At 38.6% G+C, this 16,617-nt stretch overlaps 1 protein-coding gene across 1 annotated transcript in view; it reads right to left on the reverse strand.

Moving 5' to 3' along the window:
• The window catches only part of kiz (kizuna centrosomal protein), a 34,045-nt gene extending 22,487 nt beyond the window's left edge, over positions 1 to 11,558 (reverse strand). The window contains exons 1-7 of the mRNA XM_041813233.1: positions 11,526 to 11,558; positions 9,695 to 9,930; positions 9,150 to 9,212; positions 7,429 to 7,591; positions 6,136 to 6,210; positions 4,250 to 4,868; positions 3,848 to 4,106 (exon numbers count right to left, since the gene is read on the reverse strand). Of these exons, the coding sequence (XP_041669167.1) occupies positions 3,848 to 4,106; positions 4,250 to 4,868; positions 6,136 to 6,210; positions 7,429 to 7,591; positions 9,150 to 9,212; positions 9,695 to 9,930; positions 11,526 to 11,558 (1,448 nt within the window). The remainder of the gene's footprint in view (positions 1 to 3,847; positions 4,107 to 4,249; positions 4,869 to 6,135; positions 6,211 to 7,428; positions 7,592 to 9,149; positions 9,213 to 9,694; positions 9,931 to 11,525) is intronic.
• Positions 11,559 to 16,617: the final 5,059 nt, after the last annotated feature.

The following is a 16,617-nucleotide window of genomic DNA, read 5'->3' on the forward strand; positions in this document are numbered from 1 at the left end:
CGATATGATTTCTTTTGGTGAGAGATTTACACTTTAATCTGGTACTGTGTGCAGCAGCAAAATGAGAAATGGATGCTTAATGCATGTGGATATTGGGAATCCATCTCTTTCTTGAGCATTAAGCTCTGGGTGGCCCTCATTGAATTCTCCCAGAAACCCCAAGCCGAGAGATCCTGAGCCCCCTACATAAAAGGGGCCAAAAAGAATTTATGACAATCTGTAATGGGCTCCTGGGTTAGGGGTCAGCAAACAATTGCTCCCTCTTTTTTGCAGGTTGTTTCCTGGTAACATCCTGATTAAGCTTGCAGCTTGAATTATATCCATGACACTCTGTAGTGTGCAATCCGTCTGTGCTAAGTCCTCTTCAGTGTGGCTGAAGTAGCATAGGCAAAAGCTCTATCTTTTTTTTTTCTCTCTCTTCCCTTATCGTCAGCGTGGGCCTTGAAATAGTCATCTTTCTCTTTCCACTTTATTTGTCAATGCTCTTCAAAAGGAGACCTTTAGAGAGCGAATTAGTTGTTTTTCCTGCAAGCCTCTCTCCATCTCTCTCTCATTGTATTGTTGCCAGCTTTCATGTCAAGGTCTCCAACCTCACTTTAGATGCTGCTGTTGTCCGCATGTCGACATCATCAGGAGCACATTGTTAGCTAGGAGGAAGGGGTCAGCCACTCTGCAGCGATATTGCTCTACAGTGTGCAATGCTGACTCCAGGGTGATTTACCACATGGAATAACCTCAGTGTTGAGTGATTGGTGTCAGAAGAATCTCCCTGTGCTGGCACACACAGCAGAAATAACACACAAAAGAACCACAAGAAACGAAAACACATTGAGAGTGGGCACAGTCTGACAAATCTAAGCTGTCACACCTTACTGAGTTAGAACAGAGTTTGCAAAGTACTATGGGAGGATGATTAATAACTCAGCTTATATTGGAATTTAAATAAAAAAAAACACAAAGCATGACACCTTCACATTATAAAACACTGCTATTACTTAAAGCCTGCATAGTTTACATTCTACCAGTCTTGTGTTTCCTGAACTTTATTTGTATGACATGCTGTCACCAAATGGGCAGGGCCATCATGCAGTTCAGGGATGACATATTTGAGAGCAGGACACAGTGAGGCCATTATGTTCAGTTTCGAAGAAAAAACCCAGGAGGATATTTCAGGCGTATACTCTCAGTGGCCCCAGCCATGCTGGAGGAGAAATATAATGGGATAATATAATGAATTGCTCAGGCTTGTTTTTCCTGACTGTGAGCTGAATGGAGGAACCGATATAAACTCTAACCTTAAGAGAGAGAGAGAAAGAGAGGGAGAGGAGAGAGACTGGATGCTCTCTGAGCTGTACATCAAAGCCTCTGGTTTTCTCCTCATACACAGAAGCTCTCCGTGTTAACAATGAAAGCTGCAGCCCCCACCATCATCCCTCTGCACAGGCTAACTGCAGCTCCTCTTGAGGTCACGCAATAAACAGTATTGTAGACCACACAGAAACACAGTCAACCCCAAACAAAACATGCTACAATTTAAGAGTGAGAGTACAATTTGGTAAACCACTTATGTTACATACAGGCACAAAACATTTTTAGAATAAATTATTTACACAAAGTAAAGAATCCCAGTATTTCTCATTACTGTTAAATCAGTGGTTCCCAACCTGGGGTTCAGGCAGTGGTGGACTTAGCAATTTTGGGGCCCAAGGCGAACACTGGCATGGGGCCTTTCACATCCATTGTTTTCCCCCTTTGTCAAATTCATATTTATTAGAGACAGACCCATTTGTAACTTGATGTAAACCAACCTCAAATGATTGTTTAGCATTGTTTTTTGACTAGAAATGTCCAAAAAAGTCAATTTGGAGACTCTAAATAGAGCTATGGGAACAAAATGTCATTGGAAAACATTATTTTTAATGTTTATTTCAATGACAAATGCACTTTACTCAAAGAAAAAAATCTTTTTTCCATTTTCTTTTTTTGTCATTTTTGTTCAAGTTTTACAAACTTACACCTCTCAAAACTGACCAGATCTATATATAGATCTATATATATTCGTATTATATCAGTTATGAGATATTAAGTCAAATACCAGCCATAACAAATTACTTGTTGGTGGTGTTTTTCATATGAAAAAAAAAAAACATTATAACTTACAAAAGTTTACATTTAATCATTTACAGATGGCTTTAATGCAACTATAACATGATACAGTTCACTTAATATTTCTTTCTTTTAATATTTCTTAACATAGCTTTTAATGACTAACAAAGATGTCAGGGGATGCAGGACCCTGTCTGCTCTGACGTTGTCAAAATTGATATATATTTTAAAACCATAATTAGAAACATAATGTATTAGGGCCAAATTTGAAAGATGAAATAAATGGAAAGAATCTCTTAATTTTTGTGAAAAAAAGTAAAAATTTTTGAAAAAAAAAACAACAAAAACCCAAAAACATATTTTTAAGATAATAAAGTCATATTTTTAACAAGAAATCAAAACCAGAATTTCAGAGTTTAAAAAATTAGGGATTTACAAGAAAAGAATGGAAATGTTCAAGTTTTTTACAAGTCAGATTTTGGCACTAGAAACACAGATATGTCGAGTTTTCAAAGTTGTAAATTTACAGCAGTGTAAAGTAAACAATTTACAAGACACCAAACTGAAAACAGCAGTTTGATTTTCAACTTTATAGTCTCAAAAATTTTATGTTTTAGTTTAGTTCACTTAAAACTTTTAAAGTAAAAAAAAAAAACAAAAAAAAACCATTTTTTTATTGCAATTAATGACCCTTTGACCCTGAGAATTTTGAGTTTCTACTTGAAAATTAACAGATCCACTATCTATTTTTTTTTAAACTGGCCCTAATACAGTTTCGTAACAATGGGTAGTTTATACATAGATTTTCTGTCAAAAACAAGTGTATGTAGGCCTGTTTTGTTGGGAATTGCCAGTTAAAACTGATGTTCAATTTTTCCAAGTGGGTTATGAGTGGGGGGGGGTGCTTTTCTTCAATATACTGTAAGTAGGGGGCCCTAAGCAAAAAGGTATTTGTTTACAAAAACATTACACAGAGTAAACATGCAATGTGTGCTTCATACTAAATGTAAAAGGCATACTGTATACAGAGTAATGACAGAAACAACAACAATAAAATGCTAATACTGTACGAAGAAATAAAAATACACAAAATAAAAGTTTGTTTTAAAGCACAATGAAGGCTCTGTTCATAAACCACTATACACTGAAGGGTAATGCAGAAGCTCTGGGAGCAAACATTCACATGGGATTTACTGTGGCTCTATCCCCATCCAAAATGATCCTTCAACTCAGAGGCCATCATCACGCTAAGGATTTGTGGCTGTAAGTGCTGTCCACATGCCCACCCTCCAGAACACTCTATGGTGCCACAAATTTCCTCCTCCACTGGTGACTTCCTGAGGTCTTTCAAGCAGAAAATTGCTCTGTTACAGCATTATCTTGGATTAAGGCAATATTGTTGGTGACAGGTCCTGAGCTCTCCCTATAAGATGCATCACTGCCACCACCGCAGCTGCCTCTGAGCTACAGAGAGCACGGTGGCATGGACCGTGACTCCCACAATCCTCTCTGTCAGCTGTCTGATGTGATGGTGGCAAGGACTGCACGGTGCCTTCACTCGCTCCTATCATTAACAGCCCTCTGGAGTTCTACATGGTTTTGCAGAACATTCTCCTTTCTCAGTTTTCTCTACTTAAATTTGATGATATTGTGCACTTTTTAAGAAGAGTATGTACTCTAAAGAAATAAAATAATCATTTTTTTTCAGTGCAACACTAAGTATAATAATAAAAGTATTTACCTTTCCAAGGTCACCTTTGAAGCTGGGGACTCAAAGTTCAACTGTAGTGTTTTCTTGGACTTTTCAGAGTGCAAAGATGATTCAAGACTGTGCTGATTGTGATCATCATCTCTCCCAGAAGTGGTCTTCCTGTCAGGTGCCACACCCTCTGGTGGATCCTCTTCCAGCTCAGATTGTGTCAGAGAGATGGACAAGTCACTAACACTGCTCTCTGACAACTGCACATCAGAGCTGGGAGTGCTGACGCTCTCACTTCTACCTGAATATAACAAACACATGGTATAATATCTCTTGGCTTACTTTTATCTCTAAAAGGGCACAATAAAGCACTCTCAACAATGAATAAAAGTAAACACAATACAAGTGATTAGACAGCAATAAGCAATGAATAGCACTGCAAACCTGGTGTATCTTGAGCGTCTTTTCCAGAAGTGGTTTGAGGCATCAAATGGCTAAGACCTCTCTCTTCACTTTCCATTATGGACGGCTGATGAGTCACCTCTCGGGTCTCTGTGTGTTCTGCAGGGGAATTCTTAGACTTCATGGGGCAACTGCTGCTGAGAGATGGATTCTTCTTCTCAGGCCCGGTCAAGGTCATCGGAGGTGATGGTTCTTCTTCATCATCACTTCCAAAAGGCACATTGCCAGCTGTGCCTGTTAAGGCACGAACAGATGGGAGCACCAGCATCGTTCTTTCATGTTTGTCACTCAAATTACAGCCGTCAGGGGAATCGTTTGAGCCTGAAATGTCATCTGATAAATGTGCTCGGTTGCTGGCGGCTTCCTCTCCTCCAACTCTGAAGTCCTTCAAAAGGCCACTTGGTAGACGTTCACGGGAGTGCATGCTGCGATTGGGTGAACGATGCACTGCTTGGTGTGAGTGTACACTTGTGGTGCCAGCTTCAGCGTCAGACCCTCTGGAGGTCTGGCGGTCCATAAAAATTACCGCTGGTGGTTTAGAAAAATCCTTTGCTGGGTGGAAAAGGGAGCTGTCTTGGTGAAATCTAGGCACTGCTTCACCCTGTAATATATGATAAATGTAACACAATAATTTCATTTATGAAAGCAAAAAAACCTTTTTATAGGAATAAAAAATGTAAAATTCCTTGTTTGTTTATAAATGTTTCTAAATAATTTGATTCAAGTGCATTCTAACTATTTTTAATTTGTTTTAAATATATTTCATTGGGCCAAGGTCAGAATTCTTTTCACATCTTCCTTAAGAATGTCTCGGATCAATGTTTTAACTTCTCATCGTATTAGAAATCCTTTAGACAAGTTTTGATTCATGTCTGCAATGTCACCAAGGGGGGGAGAGAGTGAAGCAAAAAGCCTTCCTCCAAACATAATAACAAAAAGCACAGCTTCTGTTTCTTTTCTGATAAGCGTCTTAAATACCAAACAGTTAGCTGCTTAATAACATTCACTGTAAACCATGCAGCTTGCCCAGCAGATCCACAAAGTAGGTAAAAAAAGAGGAAAAGTTAATTTCTTGGCTGAGTGATTCCATCGGTAGCTGCAGGGCAAAGTAGAAAGTGTTTCACTAAAGTAGCAATTGATTCTTCTATCAATCTGCGGCACGCGTGTGCTCTTCCAAGGAATGTATTAAATATGAAAATCATATCCCGTTATCATCTGTCTCCAGCTTTCAGCCCGGTAAGCTTCCCTTAATGAATGCTGCAGCCTGAGGGACATGCACACTGCCAGCCAATGGCTTGTATGCATAATGGAGTGACGGTACCATTTTGCTCATTACAATATCGACAGGCTGACGGGGGTTTTGCACACAGTTACAAGTGACTGCTCTAGACAGCATGCTCCAAGTTATTATGAGATGTCTGAGACATTTCATCTAAAAGAGCTTTAACTGCTTTAAGTGAAGGGAGAAAGCAGCTATGGGCTTGAACTACATCGCTTGTACAGATGCACCAGCTAGGATTAGACACCTGTGCTATTACAGATACACAGTTTAAATGTAGACTCTTCTACAGATTTACTGGGAATAATGTCTACTTTCCTTTGTTACTCTAAACCTGAAAACACAGCTTGATAGAACAGAGATTTGCATAAATCTTGTCAACATTTCAAATAAGATGGATCAAACAAAAAAAAAAAGAAAGAGGTACTATTTTTCAAAGATTCTAAATTATGCATAAATTCAGCGGCAAACACATGACAGAAGTCACATAGTACTAAAGCAGAAGTGTTGTGTAAATACATGATGTTCAAGGAAATTCCTTTCGGTACAAATGCTACTCTTATAACTGTTCAAGGAGCATAAACATTACCTTTTTCCCGTCAGGCTCTTGTTCCATTTTCTTTTTTGCTTCTGTAATACTGGAGATCTTTTCTAAATAGTCAGCCTATGGGAATGAGACATAGATAGATAGATAGATAGATAGATAGATAGATAGATAGATAGATAGATAGATAGATAGATAGATGGATAGATGGATAGATAGATAGATAGATAGATAGATTTGTCTGTTACATTACTTTGATAGTGCTGCTGAATATTATCTGTATGTGCTGTGAAAGCACATTGTGTGAAAAGCAAGAGTGACAACGTCAAACATCCGTCAATCACGACGGGTTTTCCCGAGTGACTGTCCTCTGTGTTGCTGCTGACACCCCTTAACATTTATCTCACTGGCCAGACTAAACTGCCTTAATCCAGACTTCAATTAAAAAGACCTATTAGCCTCTTTAAGGCATTTTGGTTATCTGAAAAAATACCACACCTTTATATCAAATGTAATGACAGTGTAGCGGCAAAGATATCTTCAAAATTTGTCAATCATTTGCTCTTTCTTTCAAGCATTTTGCTAAACCTTTTTACAAAAAATGCATAGAAATTGCAACCTGTGCATGGAATTATTTTATTCACAACTATACCAAAAAATCAGAGATGAACAACAATGATCAAGCCGGCTTTAAACAATGGGACAAAGGCAACAGGACAACTGAAATCATAACAAACATGCAGGACTCAAAAAAGCATAAAGAGGAAATAAACCAACTGCTTGAGGGTAGAGAATGACTAAACCTCTGGAGCACTTCAGAGTCTCTATATTGGGCAATTAACTCAGCGAGTCATAATTAGCCAATTTTGTTAATTTGATATTAAGCTGTCAAGCACTGTCGTTGAGTTTTAAGTGATAATCTGACTGGCTCATTGTTCTCTGGCTTGTTCATTTGCTTGTAGTGATAAATTGCACAGTTTGAGTGTTTACTATTGTCACATCAAGCAGTTGCAAATATTTCTCCTCAGTGTTAAAATTACATTCGACATCAAGGCAAATGATTATAACAATACTTGAGTAATAAATATACATTCCCTAAAAATATTCACAGAACAGTGGCTGACTAACCTGTTAGAACAAAGGGATTTTTAACACAGGGAGTTAGGAAAATAATGGATGTGATAGAATATTTTAGGGGAAAAAAAACTACAATTGTCTAAACCTAGATCAACCTCTGTGGGCGGTGTGTTGGCTCAGACTGATTTTAATAAAGCTCCATAATGAGGAAAAACAACTCCAATGAACAAATTAAATTGTGTGTGTGTGAGCGTGTTATACCTTTAGTTGTTGCAGAGGGCCATGGTCAGGTGTATATTCCTTCATGCTAATTTCAATGCTCTCCACATCTCTCAGAAGCTCAAGGTTTCTCATTTTCGCTCGTGCTTCCCTGTCACAGATTTCCTTGAGATAACTGCGCAGTTTGGAACACTTTATCTGTGAGCTGAAGGCAGTGGAGAACTATTATTACAAAGAAATATTATCTGGGACCATTGTCAAAAAACAAGAGCTAGACTTTAGACAAGGAAAGGTTAAGCACAATGCATTTTAAATTAAAATCCCATTCTCAACTCTTCTATCAACCTGAGCTTTCCTGTGTTGACCTTGCATTGTTAATATTTATGAGAATCATATAAAATGAAAATAGGCTGCTCTGCGTTCATCTAAAGGTGTATTATTCTTGCAAATACTTGAGTACGAGGGGGATTTTCTTTACTTTTAAGAAAAAATAAATTTAAAAAACTGTACAAAATATCATAACTTTTCAAACCATATACAGCAATTTTTTATTTAGAACACAGCAAAAACTGGAGTGTTGGAACCTCGGTGTTAAAATTGTAATAGTACATGTGTAATTTTAACCTAATTCAGAGTAAAAGGCCTGTGTTGGAGTTATATGACAATGTTGATCCATTCAGTGTTGGTCTAACTCTGTAAAGAGCTGATTAATCTACACAGCAATTTCAAATCTGGGAGGCGGAGTTTTCCCATCATACCCTTGAGCAGAGTGTTTAAGACATACTTTTATGGGTTTAGTTGTGTAAAAATAGGTTTAGATGTTGCCTTTTATACAATAATCACTGTTGGGACTCCTTTGCTGATGTTCTGGTGGATTATTGTTGTTTTCTTTAAGTTAGACACGTCTGCACCATGATTGAAGATATCCACTGAGTCGCTTTCTGCCTGTGGCAAGGGATGATTATCATTAAAGGATGGAAAGCAGATTTTAATCAAAGGGTGTTTGTCTTTTCACTCGGTGTCAGGAGACACCCAATTTTGCTACAGTTTGTTTGGGTAAAGCCACAACCTAATATCTCAATTTTTTTCACTATTTATTTATTATTTTATAAATCGGTGTTATGGGTCTTCCTGTACATTTGTCTATTTTTTTTTTTTTTGTTTTTACAAATTTTAACCCAAATTAAAAAAAATGTAAAAAAGATACTGACTATGGCCATTCAGCTTTTTTATCTGTGAAAATAAAATAAAATAAAAAAATAAGTGTTTTTTTCTTTCATTACCTGATAAGTGGTGATTTTGGAAATATTTTGTTTTGACCCGGCAGCAACTGACTATTGAATACAAGGTGACAAAGCTTATATACTTAAATTTACATCTGGAGCGAAAGGAAATAACACACTGCTGTGTTAGAAGTAAACTTAAGAGTGTAAAAAAAGCAAAACAAAACCAAAAAAAAACCCAAGACTGATGGTGTTACAAATTAACAGAGAGTTAAAAGAGAGTTAAAATATCAACACTTTTCACTGTGTAATTACATAAACTCTGAAAGAGTTTTAAATTTATCACCATAGGAGTTAAATTAGCACTGATGATTTTGCTGTGTAAACCTGAAATAACAATTTAATGTACTTGCTGACTTTTATACAGTGGGAGCTCTTTTCTTAAATGTCACAAGGTAAGCTTAATGTGTAAAGACAGGGATAATAAAAAACAAGAAAGGGTTTCATCTATTTAAATACAAGCTTATGTGTAAAACTTACATTCTTTTATCAGATCTCGAGTAAGCAAACAGTTCCCTCTCCAGCTCAAGCCTCCGCTTCTCCCTGTACGTAAAAGTCAGAGGAGCTGTCAGTCACACAGAGCACTGCAGCTTATCAGTAGTTTGATATGCTAATTGATGTCCACTTAGAGAAAATAACGGTACTTTTACATTTACTCAAGAGCAAACTGTAAAGAGTGCACAACCGTTGGAACGCGAAACCGGCATAAAAATACGCCTCGAAGTAATGATTTAAGGTTGAAATCACAAAAGGACATGCATTAGCTTTCTTTAAAACTATGTTTTGTACATGGACGCTTGCGTGTCATAGCTGGTTTTCAATTTAAAGACATCGATATTACCAAATAAAGGTAGCGTCATATGCTAATACACTAGCTAGCTATACGGCATCACCCTGCCCCATCGACAGGCTAGCCTGCTGTGGCGAGCCGCTATAGGAGACCGTTAGTCGGCAGACTCCACTACTCGACTTTGCGGTTCACTAGGCCGCGTTCACGCTAACAGAAAAAAAGATAGAAACCTGACCTTTTATGCATGCTTTGTTGAATCGACGCTTTCTTTTCATAATACTGGTCATCGTTGAGAGTCATGCTGGTAAGTTTCGCCGGATTTAGCACTACTGCAAAGCGGGGAGGAGGTTGAAGAGGAGGATGACTAGTGTTTATGTTGGTTACCATGAGTACCGCTTCCCAGAAATCCCTGCTGATAAACAGAGCGAGCACGTGGTGCTTTTTCGAGCGCGAGCTCTTCTCAATATCCTTCTTTTGACCGTTCACGTTAGAAATGTGATAGTTTACAAGAGAAAATTGGTCTCCCTTTCCTGTAAGTCGCACTGAATGTCTGGCAGGAAAAACATAAATATAACCATAATTGTAATATATATATTGATTCAGCGCCCTTTTATGTATTTCATATTTAAGGAGATATTTCGTGTCCTATCCGTCGACGCTAGCCAATAATAATTATTTTAATGGTTAAAAAAGACTTTTGCACATTACAAAATATCAAATTGGTCAAATGTGGTCATCCCAGTGGGAGCAGAAACGTTATTAGAAACAAAAAGATATCTTTAATTTTCTGATGGTAGGCTATCTCTTCCATATTTGCACGAAATACCAAGCAGCGTCTATGTCTTTATTTGATAAGCTTCCATCACTCCAAAAGACACAGGCTGATTTCTCATTTACCAAGATGACATCATTTCCTGATCTTGTCTAACATTATCAAAGTTCACCACTGACAGTTCTCATAATGTCATGTTTTGACTGCAGTAACATGCCATTTTGTCATAGTGACAATTTGCTTTCTGGGATTTGGAACTTGACAACCCCTCCAAAGCATATCCTAATCAAGCAATTTCCCCAATTCTAGACCCATAATATTGGTCTTTAGCTGTTGAACTGAGGAGTTTTGTTGTCCTTTTCTAATGCTAATCTGCCCTATTCAGCATCTCTCTATGAGACTATTTGTTGTGAAATAAATCCCCTTGTTTGCCCCCTGCATGTATAATTGATATTGTTGCTAGGCTTTTTGTTTGTGCTGTGGAGAGCTGAAATGCAGTACTTTAGAGTTGATGAAGAAAATCAGGACTTGTAAAACACTGGTTTTCAAGTTGAGCTCAGCTGGCATTGAATGCATTGTTTTTGATGTCATGCCACATCCACTGATCACTATAATTTCAGGCATATAATAATTCACAATAAGGACAAAAAATAACTACTGTTTTATGTGCTTTTGTCGCCTTCCTATTATTTGTGTTTCAGGTAGAAAACTCATTTAGGTGAGATGGTACCTGGGGGGAGATTTCATCAAAACCAAGGACCCTCCTATAAAGCAGAAAGCCTGGACTAAGCTTGTGCCTTAATATGAGTCGGTGAGTATGTTTTCACAAACTTTGCATACACAAATGCATAAAAACTATGGGATCCATAAGCCATTCTTCTTCACAGAATGTTCTTATCTGACTGTACAGACACAGCATTCATTCCAATGCTATTGTGAATTATCTACAGTATATTTCTTCCTTGTTATAACTGTTTCACCCAAATGGTGAAAAATATGAATTAAGGTTTATGATATGGTGCAGTCTTTACAAGTGTTTATCAGCGAAAACAAAAAAAGTGCATTGCATACATTTTTCAAATCTCTCTGAGCATGAAGGGCTGTACTGAAAATATTATTTTCTCTTTTGCTACTTTCATACAGTGTCTCTGCTCTGTTTGCCTGCTGCTCCTCTGAAGACATACAATGTGTATGTCCATTGATATGCCCTAACAGAGGTCACAATTTGCATGAGAATTAGCAGCTAGTAAATTAAATTGATATTCAGTGCACATCTCTGCAGTATCCGTCAGACCTTTGTTCCCCCTTGCTGCCTGGCAGAGACCATGTTCAGCCCCTAGCTAGTCAGAAACATCTGTGCAGTTAATAATTTGATAAACAGCTTACACAAATGCTAAATTATCTCCTACGCCCCCTCCCTTTTCTTTCTACCCTTGTGAGAGACTTGGAACAGTTGGCTCACCTCTCTGTGGTGTTGGGTTTATCTGTCTTTTGTGGCTGTTCTTCCACAGCTCTGGTTTTCATGGCCCTCCCTTCACTCCTTTCACTATCACTCAGATACTGAAGCAGTGTTTGGGGTTAATGCAAATCCTCAGTACTCATCTATGAAGAAAAGGTGCAGGAGTTGCCCATTGTGGCAAGTTCGAAATGAACTTTGTATGAACGTTTGTTATTCGTTCCGAGTACTGGCTGGATAGTGTTTAAAAAAAAGTTAAAAGGAGAACTGTGACATTTAACAACACATTTTAACATTTACAATGCCATTGTGTTTCCATTGAGTTAAAGCCCATTGTTTGCACAGAACTCAGGTGACTCTCTGTGAAATTGCAAATTAAGGTCTGACATATTTTCAGGGGGAGCATTCTACATCAGAGTGCAAAAGCTTTCAAGTTCCATGTGTTAATTCAATGGTCACTTGTTTCTATAATTGGCTGATACCACTAGCAAAAGAGATTTGACCGGGCTTTTATAATCGTTTCAAAAAGCCGGCACTTGTAGTTGGCACAGGTAGAGTTTGATTTTCACAAAGTTATATTAAAAAGATTAAATGTGTCCAGATGATGATATTAGTAGTATCTGTTCAAAACCAGGTCTGATGAAATTTTAAACAGGCTGAAAAGTGTAATAGCCTGATCTTTATATGTCTGTATGCAGATAGGTAGATGTTCCTGCATGTCTGCATCTGGTTTATTTGTGTGTCAATGTTTTGTGAGTACGGTTTTGCCGATGAGAGGACTGCAATTAGTTAAGTGCTATCAAGTGGATGAAAAGCTGCAACAAATCCCCTTTACAATTTCATGGAAAAGTAAGCCGACAAAACAGAATGAGATGGAGAGAACTAGTTTCAAATGTTTTTCTTTTCATTTGCAACTTAACCCAGAAAAAGAACATGAAGAGGCTGTGCTGAGCTGCATTTGAACATTATCTGTATATTTTTGTTTGTTTATATCCTATTTTCTACTGTAGATGTTGTCTTTTTTGTTATCAAGGATGAGTAAGGAGATCAGATTCACCATGATGCTGCACTTGTTGTTTATTTGAATAAACATCAGGGCAGTCTCGAGTGCCGTCTGAGAGCACAATGCTTCAGTGTGGTTTTGAACAAAGACTCCCAGGTCTAATAACAGTGGTTTGTTGTTAGAGCAAGCATGTCTTGTGATGTCGTAGTTTTCAGAGTGGATTCATTCACCCCTCTCTTTCGTTTGTTTATTCTTTTCTTTTGGCATCCATTGCCAGTCCCATCCAGACTCTTTCCAACATTTTCACATGCTTGTGGTCTATACGCATCTCCTGTCAGTGGGCAAGGTTGACAGTAAGGAAAAAATCACCTCTCAGTTTGACACGGGTCTGTGAGCCAGGAGTTTGATTGACAAGCAGGATCTGTGTGGTACATGGCATCAAATAAAGGCAATGTGTGTGGTTGTCAGATGAGGTTAATGTTGGGTGGGCTGTTTCCATTGGGCTGCTGACATTCAGGGCTTGATTTTTGCTCCCACAGTTGGCCCAGTTGGTTAATCAGATTTTTAGTGTTGTTAAGACTGTTATATTTGGTCTTTTCACAGTTTCCTATGTATTGAACTAACATCATCTAGCCTAAACTTTAGTATAGAACCCTATCCTACACCTGGCATTAAGTACTTTGGTGTCAGGCTGTTGTCCACCTTATCGTTTTTAGTCCACCACTTGTTTAAATAGCAAATGAACTTGCTCTCCTGTTTACACCTTGTTCTATTTCTAGCGATGGTCACTGCCAAATCGCATCAATCCACATAAAACAGATTGATCCACATGGCTGGAAAACATGCAAGGTATCCAGTCAACTTAAAAATGCAACATAATCCATGGACTTTGATCGTGAATCGTCACTATTTCATCACTTCTCATCCTGTGGCACAAGCAACCAGTCATTAGAAGGTCAGTGGATCACACAACTACTATGACAAGGAAAAGTTCAATATAAAGTTTTACATGAAACCACACATCTTTTGTAGAAAACATACACCTTTTCACTTGTACTTACCCATTGTAGAGGCAATGAAATCATGGACTGATGTCAAAATGAATTAAAAACCACATGATTAGTTCTTCTGTGATATTGTGATCTCGAGTCTCCATCTGCTCGTGGCTGCGTGGTGCTTCGTAGCACTCCAGATATGCGTTTGTGTGAGGGGTTTGTGTGCGTTTGTTAGAACAAAACATCAGCAGGTGTTTGTGGAAACTGGATGTTAGACCTGTAGGTCTCAGCTAGTTGGTTGGGATCCAAACATGAGTCACGGATGTGTGCCAAGGAAAAAATAATGTCGCTAAAGTATATGATAGGCTTTTATATTAAAGGACATGTTTCTTTCTCTTTGGTCTCTCACTTATTTTGTTCCATTTCAGGTCCATGGCACGGCACTTTTTTTTCATTAAAAAACAATGAAATGGCTGAAAAATGTAAAAAACTTTGGGTCGTATTTGGGAATTGGTGGTTTCTCCTTAGATTAGTCCTAAGACCACCTAAATCCTGGTCTAATGTCCAAGATCTGTGGCACAGTGTGTTATTTTGAGGATGCATTAAAAAGATGGGTGTGTATAGGGCACAAGATGTGCAACAGCACACCCTCTCCACATTTTAATATCTGTGCGTTTGCTATGGATAAAAAAACAACATTTATCGGGACAGGGGTAGAATTCAAAGCTTTGGTTTTTTCTTCTGTTTGCTTTATTCCAATATGGAAATTTTTACTGTATCTTAAAAAAAAAGTGATTTCTGATATTGTGGGAATGCTTCGTTGAAATATAAACTCAAAAATCTTCAATCAGCATATTTCATACAGGGTGCGTTCTGGTTGTTCAGTGGCACAATGAAAGGAGAGAAGTTTAAAGAGCTGGAGATCAGTCAGTTGAGGAACAATAATCAATGTATAATCAAGCCACTTAACCCAACCTCTTTGCAGTTTGCCCTTGGATTTTACTTTATCAAGATAGAAAAATGTAGCCTGGCACGCCACACCCTAAATCACTGTGCATCACATGCCTTAGACGTCGCCCTTTACTCTGTCAAAATATGGCCCGTAATGTTTTAACTGTACTTTACAACAGGGTGGAAAACAACTAATAACATTTAATGAAATGACTGTAATTTAGTAGTTTTTTGGGGTAATTGTAGTTTATTGAGTACATTTAAAATTTGTACTTTATCTTCTACTTAAGTCACTTGTAACCAGAATAAGCGTACTTTTACTTGAGTATTTTACTTCTGTACTTTTTTCCACATCTGTTGACTACACAGTGGCAAATACTGAAAGAAGGATTCTAAATCACATCCCAAAACTGTAAAAAATGGAGTGTTGATATCTCAGAGGTAAACATTTCAGAGTAGATTTTAACTCTCAAAATGTAATTTTAACTCTTCTCTGAGTGGTCTTCATTGTTGGAGTTATTTGACAGTGTTGATCCCCCACTGTTAGTTCAGCTCTGTAGAGTCAACTTAGAGTATTTAGATGTATTTTCATTTTTCACTGTACAACTCTTCAGTAGCTATTTAAGTAAATTTCAACCAGAGTAACTGTACTTTTTCTGCCTCTGCTTTGCAGTGTAGCTATAACAAAAACTACAGAAATGTATGGTAAAAAATATCATTTTGTATTGAACCCATTTTTGTTTTAAAGTTACCAAGATCTGTAATTGTTTGTGGGAGCCATGAGAAGTCAGCAGCCAAGTATATAAAGCTCACTTATGAACATCTCTGCCTTCATCCAAAGAGCCAATCCATACCTCAATGGTCCCTTTGACCCTTTCTCCAAAAGGGGCCTACAGGGCTCATGTCGCATCCACATTATGGCATTAGGAAATGCTTTGTTTGTTTGCATGAGGGACATCCTCTCCTGTCTCTTCTGTGGGTCACACTCAGTTGACACTGCTACTATGTCACTGGGTTTATGTGGGTTTAGTCTTCCTGGTCAAATTATCCTTCGATTTGAAGTGAAATAGGGAACGGCAGAGGCATAGATCATCTCAGGCCTTGGCCCTCTCTGCTGCATTAAGCCATCACAATGTTGTAAGGCAAGCTCCCATAATGAACCCTGTCACCAGTACCACTGCACCAATATCCCCACAACACAGCTTGCATATTGATTGCAGATTGTGAGTGCGAGAACATGTCTGCGTGTGCGTGCATTCATGTGATGTATGTGTGCATGCTTGCGCAAGCTCACCTTTTTCTAGCAAGGAGCAAGGGAATCATGTTACTCTCTGACTGATTAGAAAGCTCATGCATAGGAAATCACGACAGAGACACTGCTCCCCATCTGCCCGCAGTGCAGGTGAAAACAATTTACACATCGGCAGGCTAATGGATACATTCATAGGGAGCACAGACAGAGGGAGAGAGGGATCGAGGGGGAGAGGGAGAAAAAACAGAGAGAGAAAAAGAGAGGGGTTGTAATGGGCCCCGGCCGATGCAGGCCAGTGGCCCTGGTCATGCGGCCAAGCCAGATAGCAGCGTATCAGATAACACATAATCACTGGGGTCAGGGACTAATGAATGCGGTCGTGGCCCAGCAGAGTAGGCTTTTGCCCGCGCTAAAGACACTTGTAAACATTCGGCTGGGTGAAACACGGCAATAATATGTTGATTCAGCAGGTAATGAGGTTCTCCCTGAATCAATACCCCCGGCTAACCCTTCTCCCAGGTGGGCCACTGAAGAGCAGCGAGCCAGGTTGGTGATCGCACACCTCTGCCGATGACCTTTCCATGGCAGTAAGGACATGAGGCAGTCTGAAGAGGACTATTCTCGTATTGCACAAGGCGCTGAGTGTCAGAACTTTCATTCGCAGCAAGCAAATGAACAGGCAGGCGCTGCATGCTAATGAGTGGCAGGCTATTTTCCACCTTTTTTATC

This window comes from Cheilinus undulatus, linkage group 18, assembly GCF_018320785.1.
Source record: "Cheilinus undulatus linkage group 18, ASM1832078v1, whole genome shotgun sequence".
In the NCBI taxonomy this organism is placed as follows: domain Eukaryota; kingdom Metazoa; phylum Chordata; class Actinopteri; order Labriformes; family Labridae; genus Cheilinus; species Cheilinus undulatus.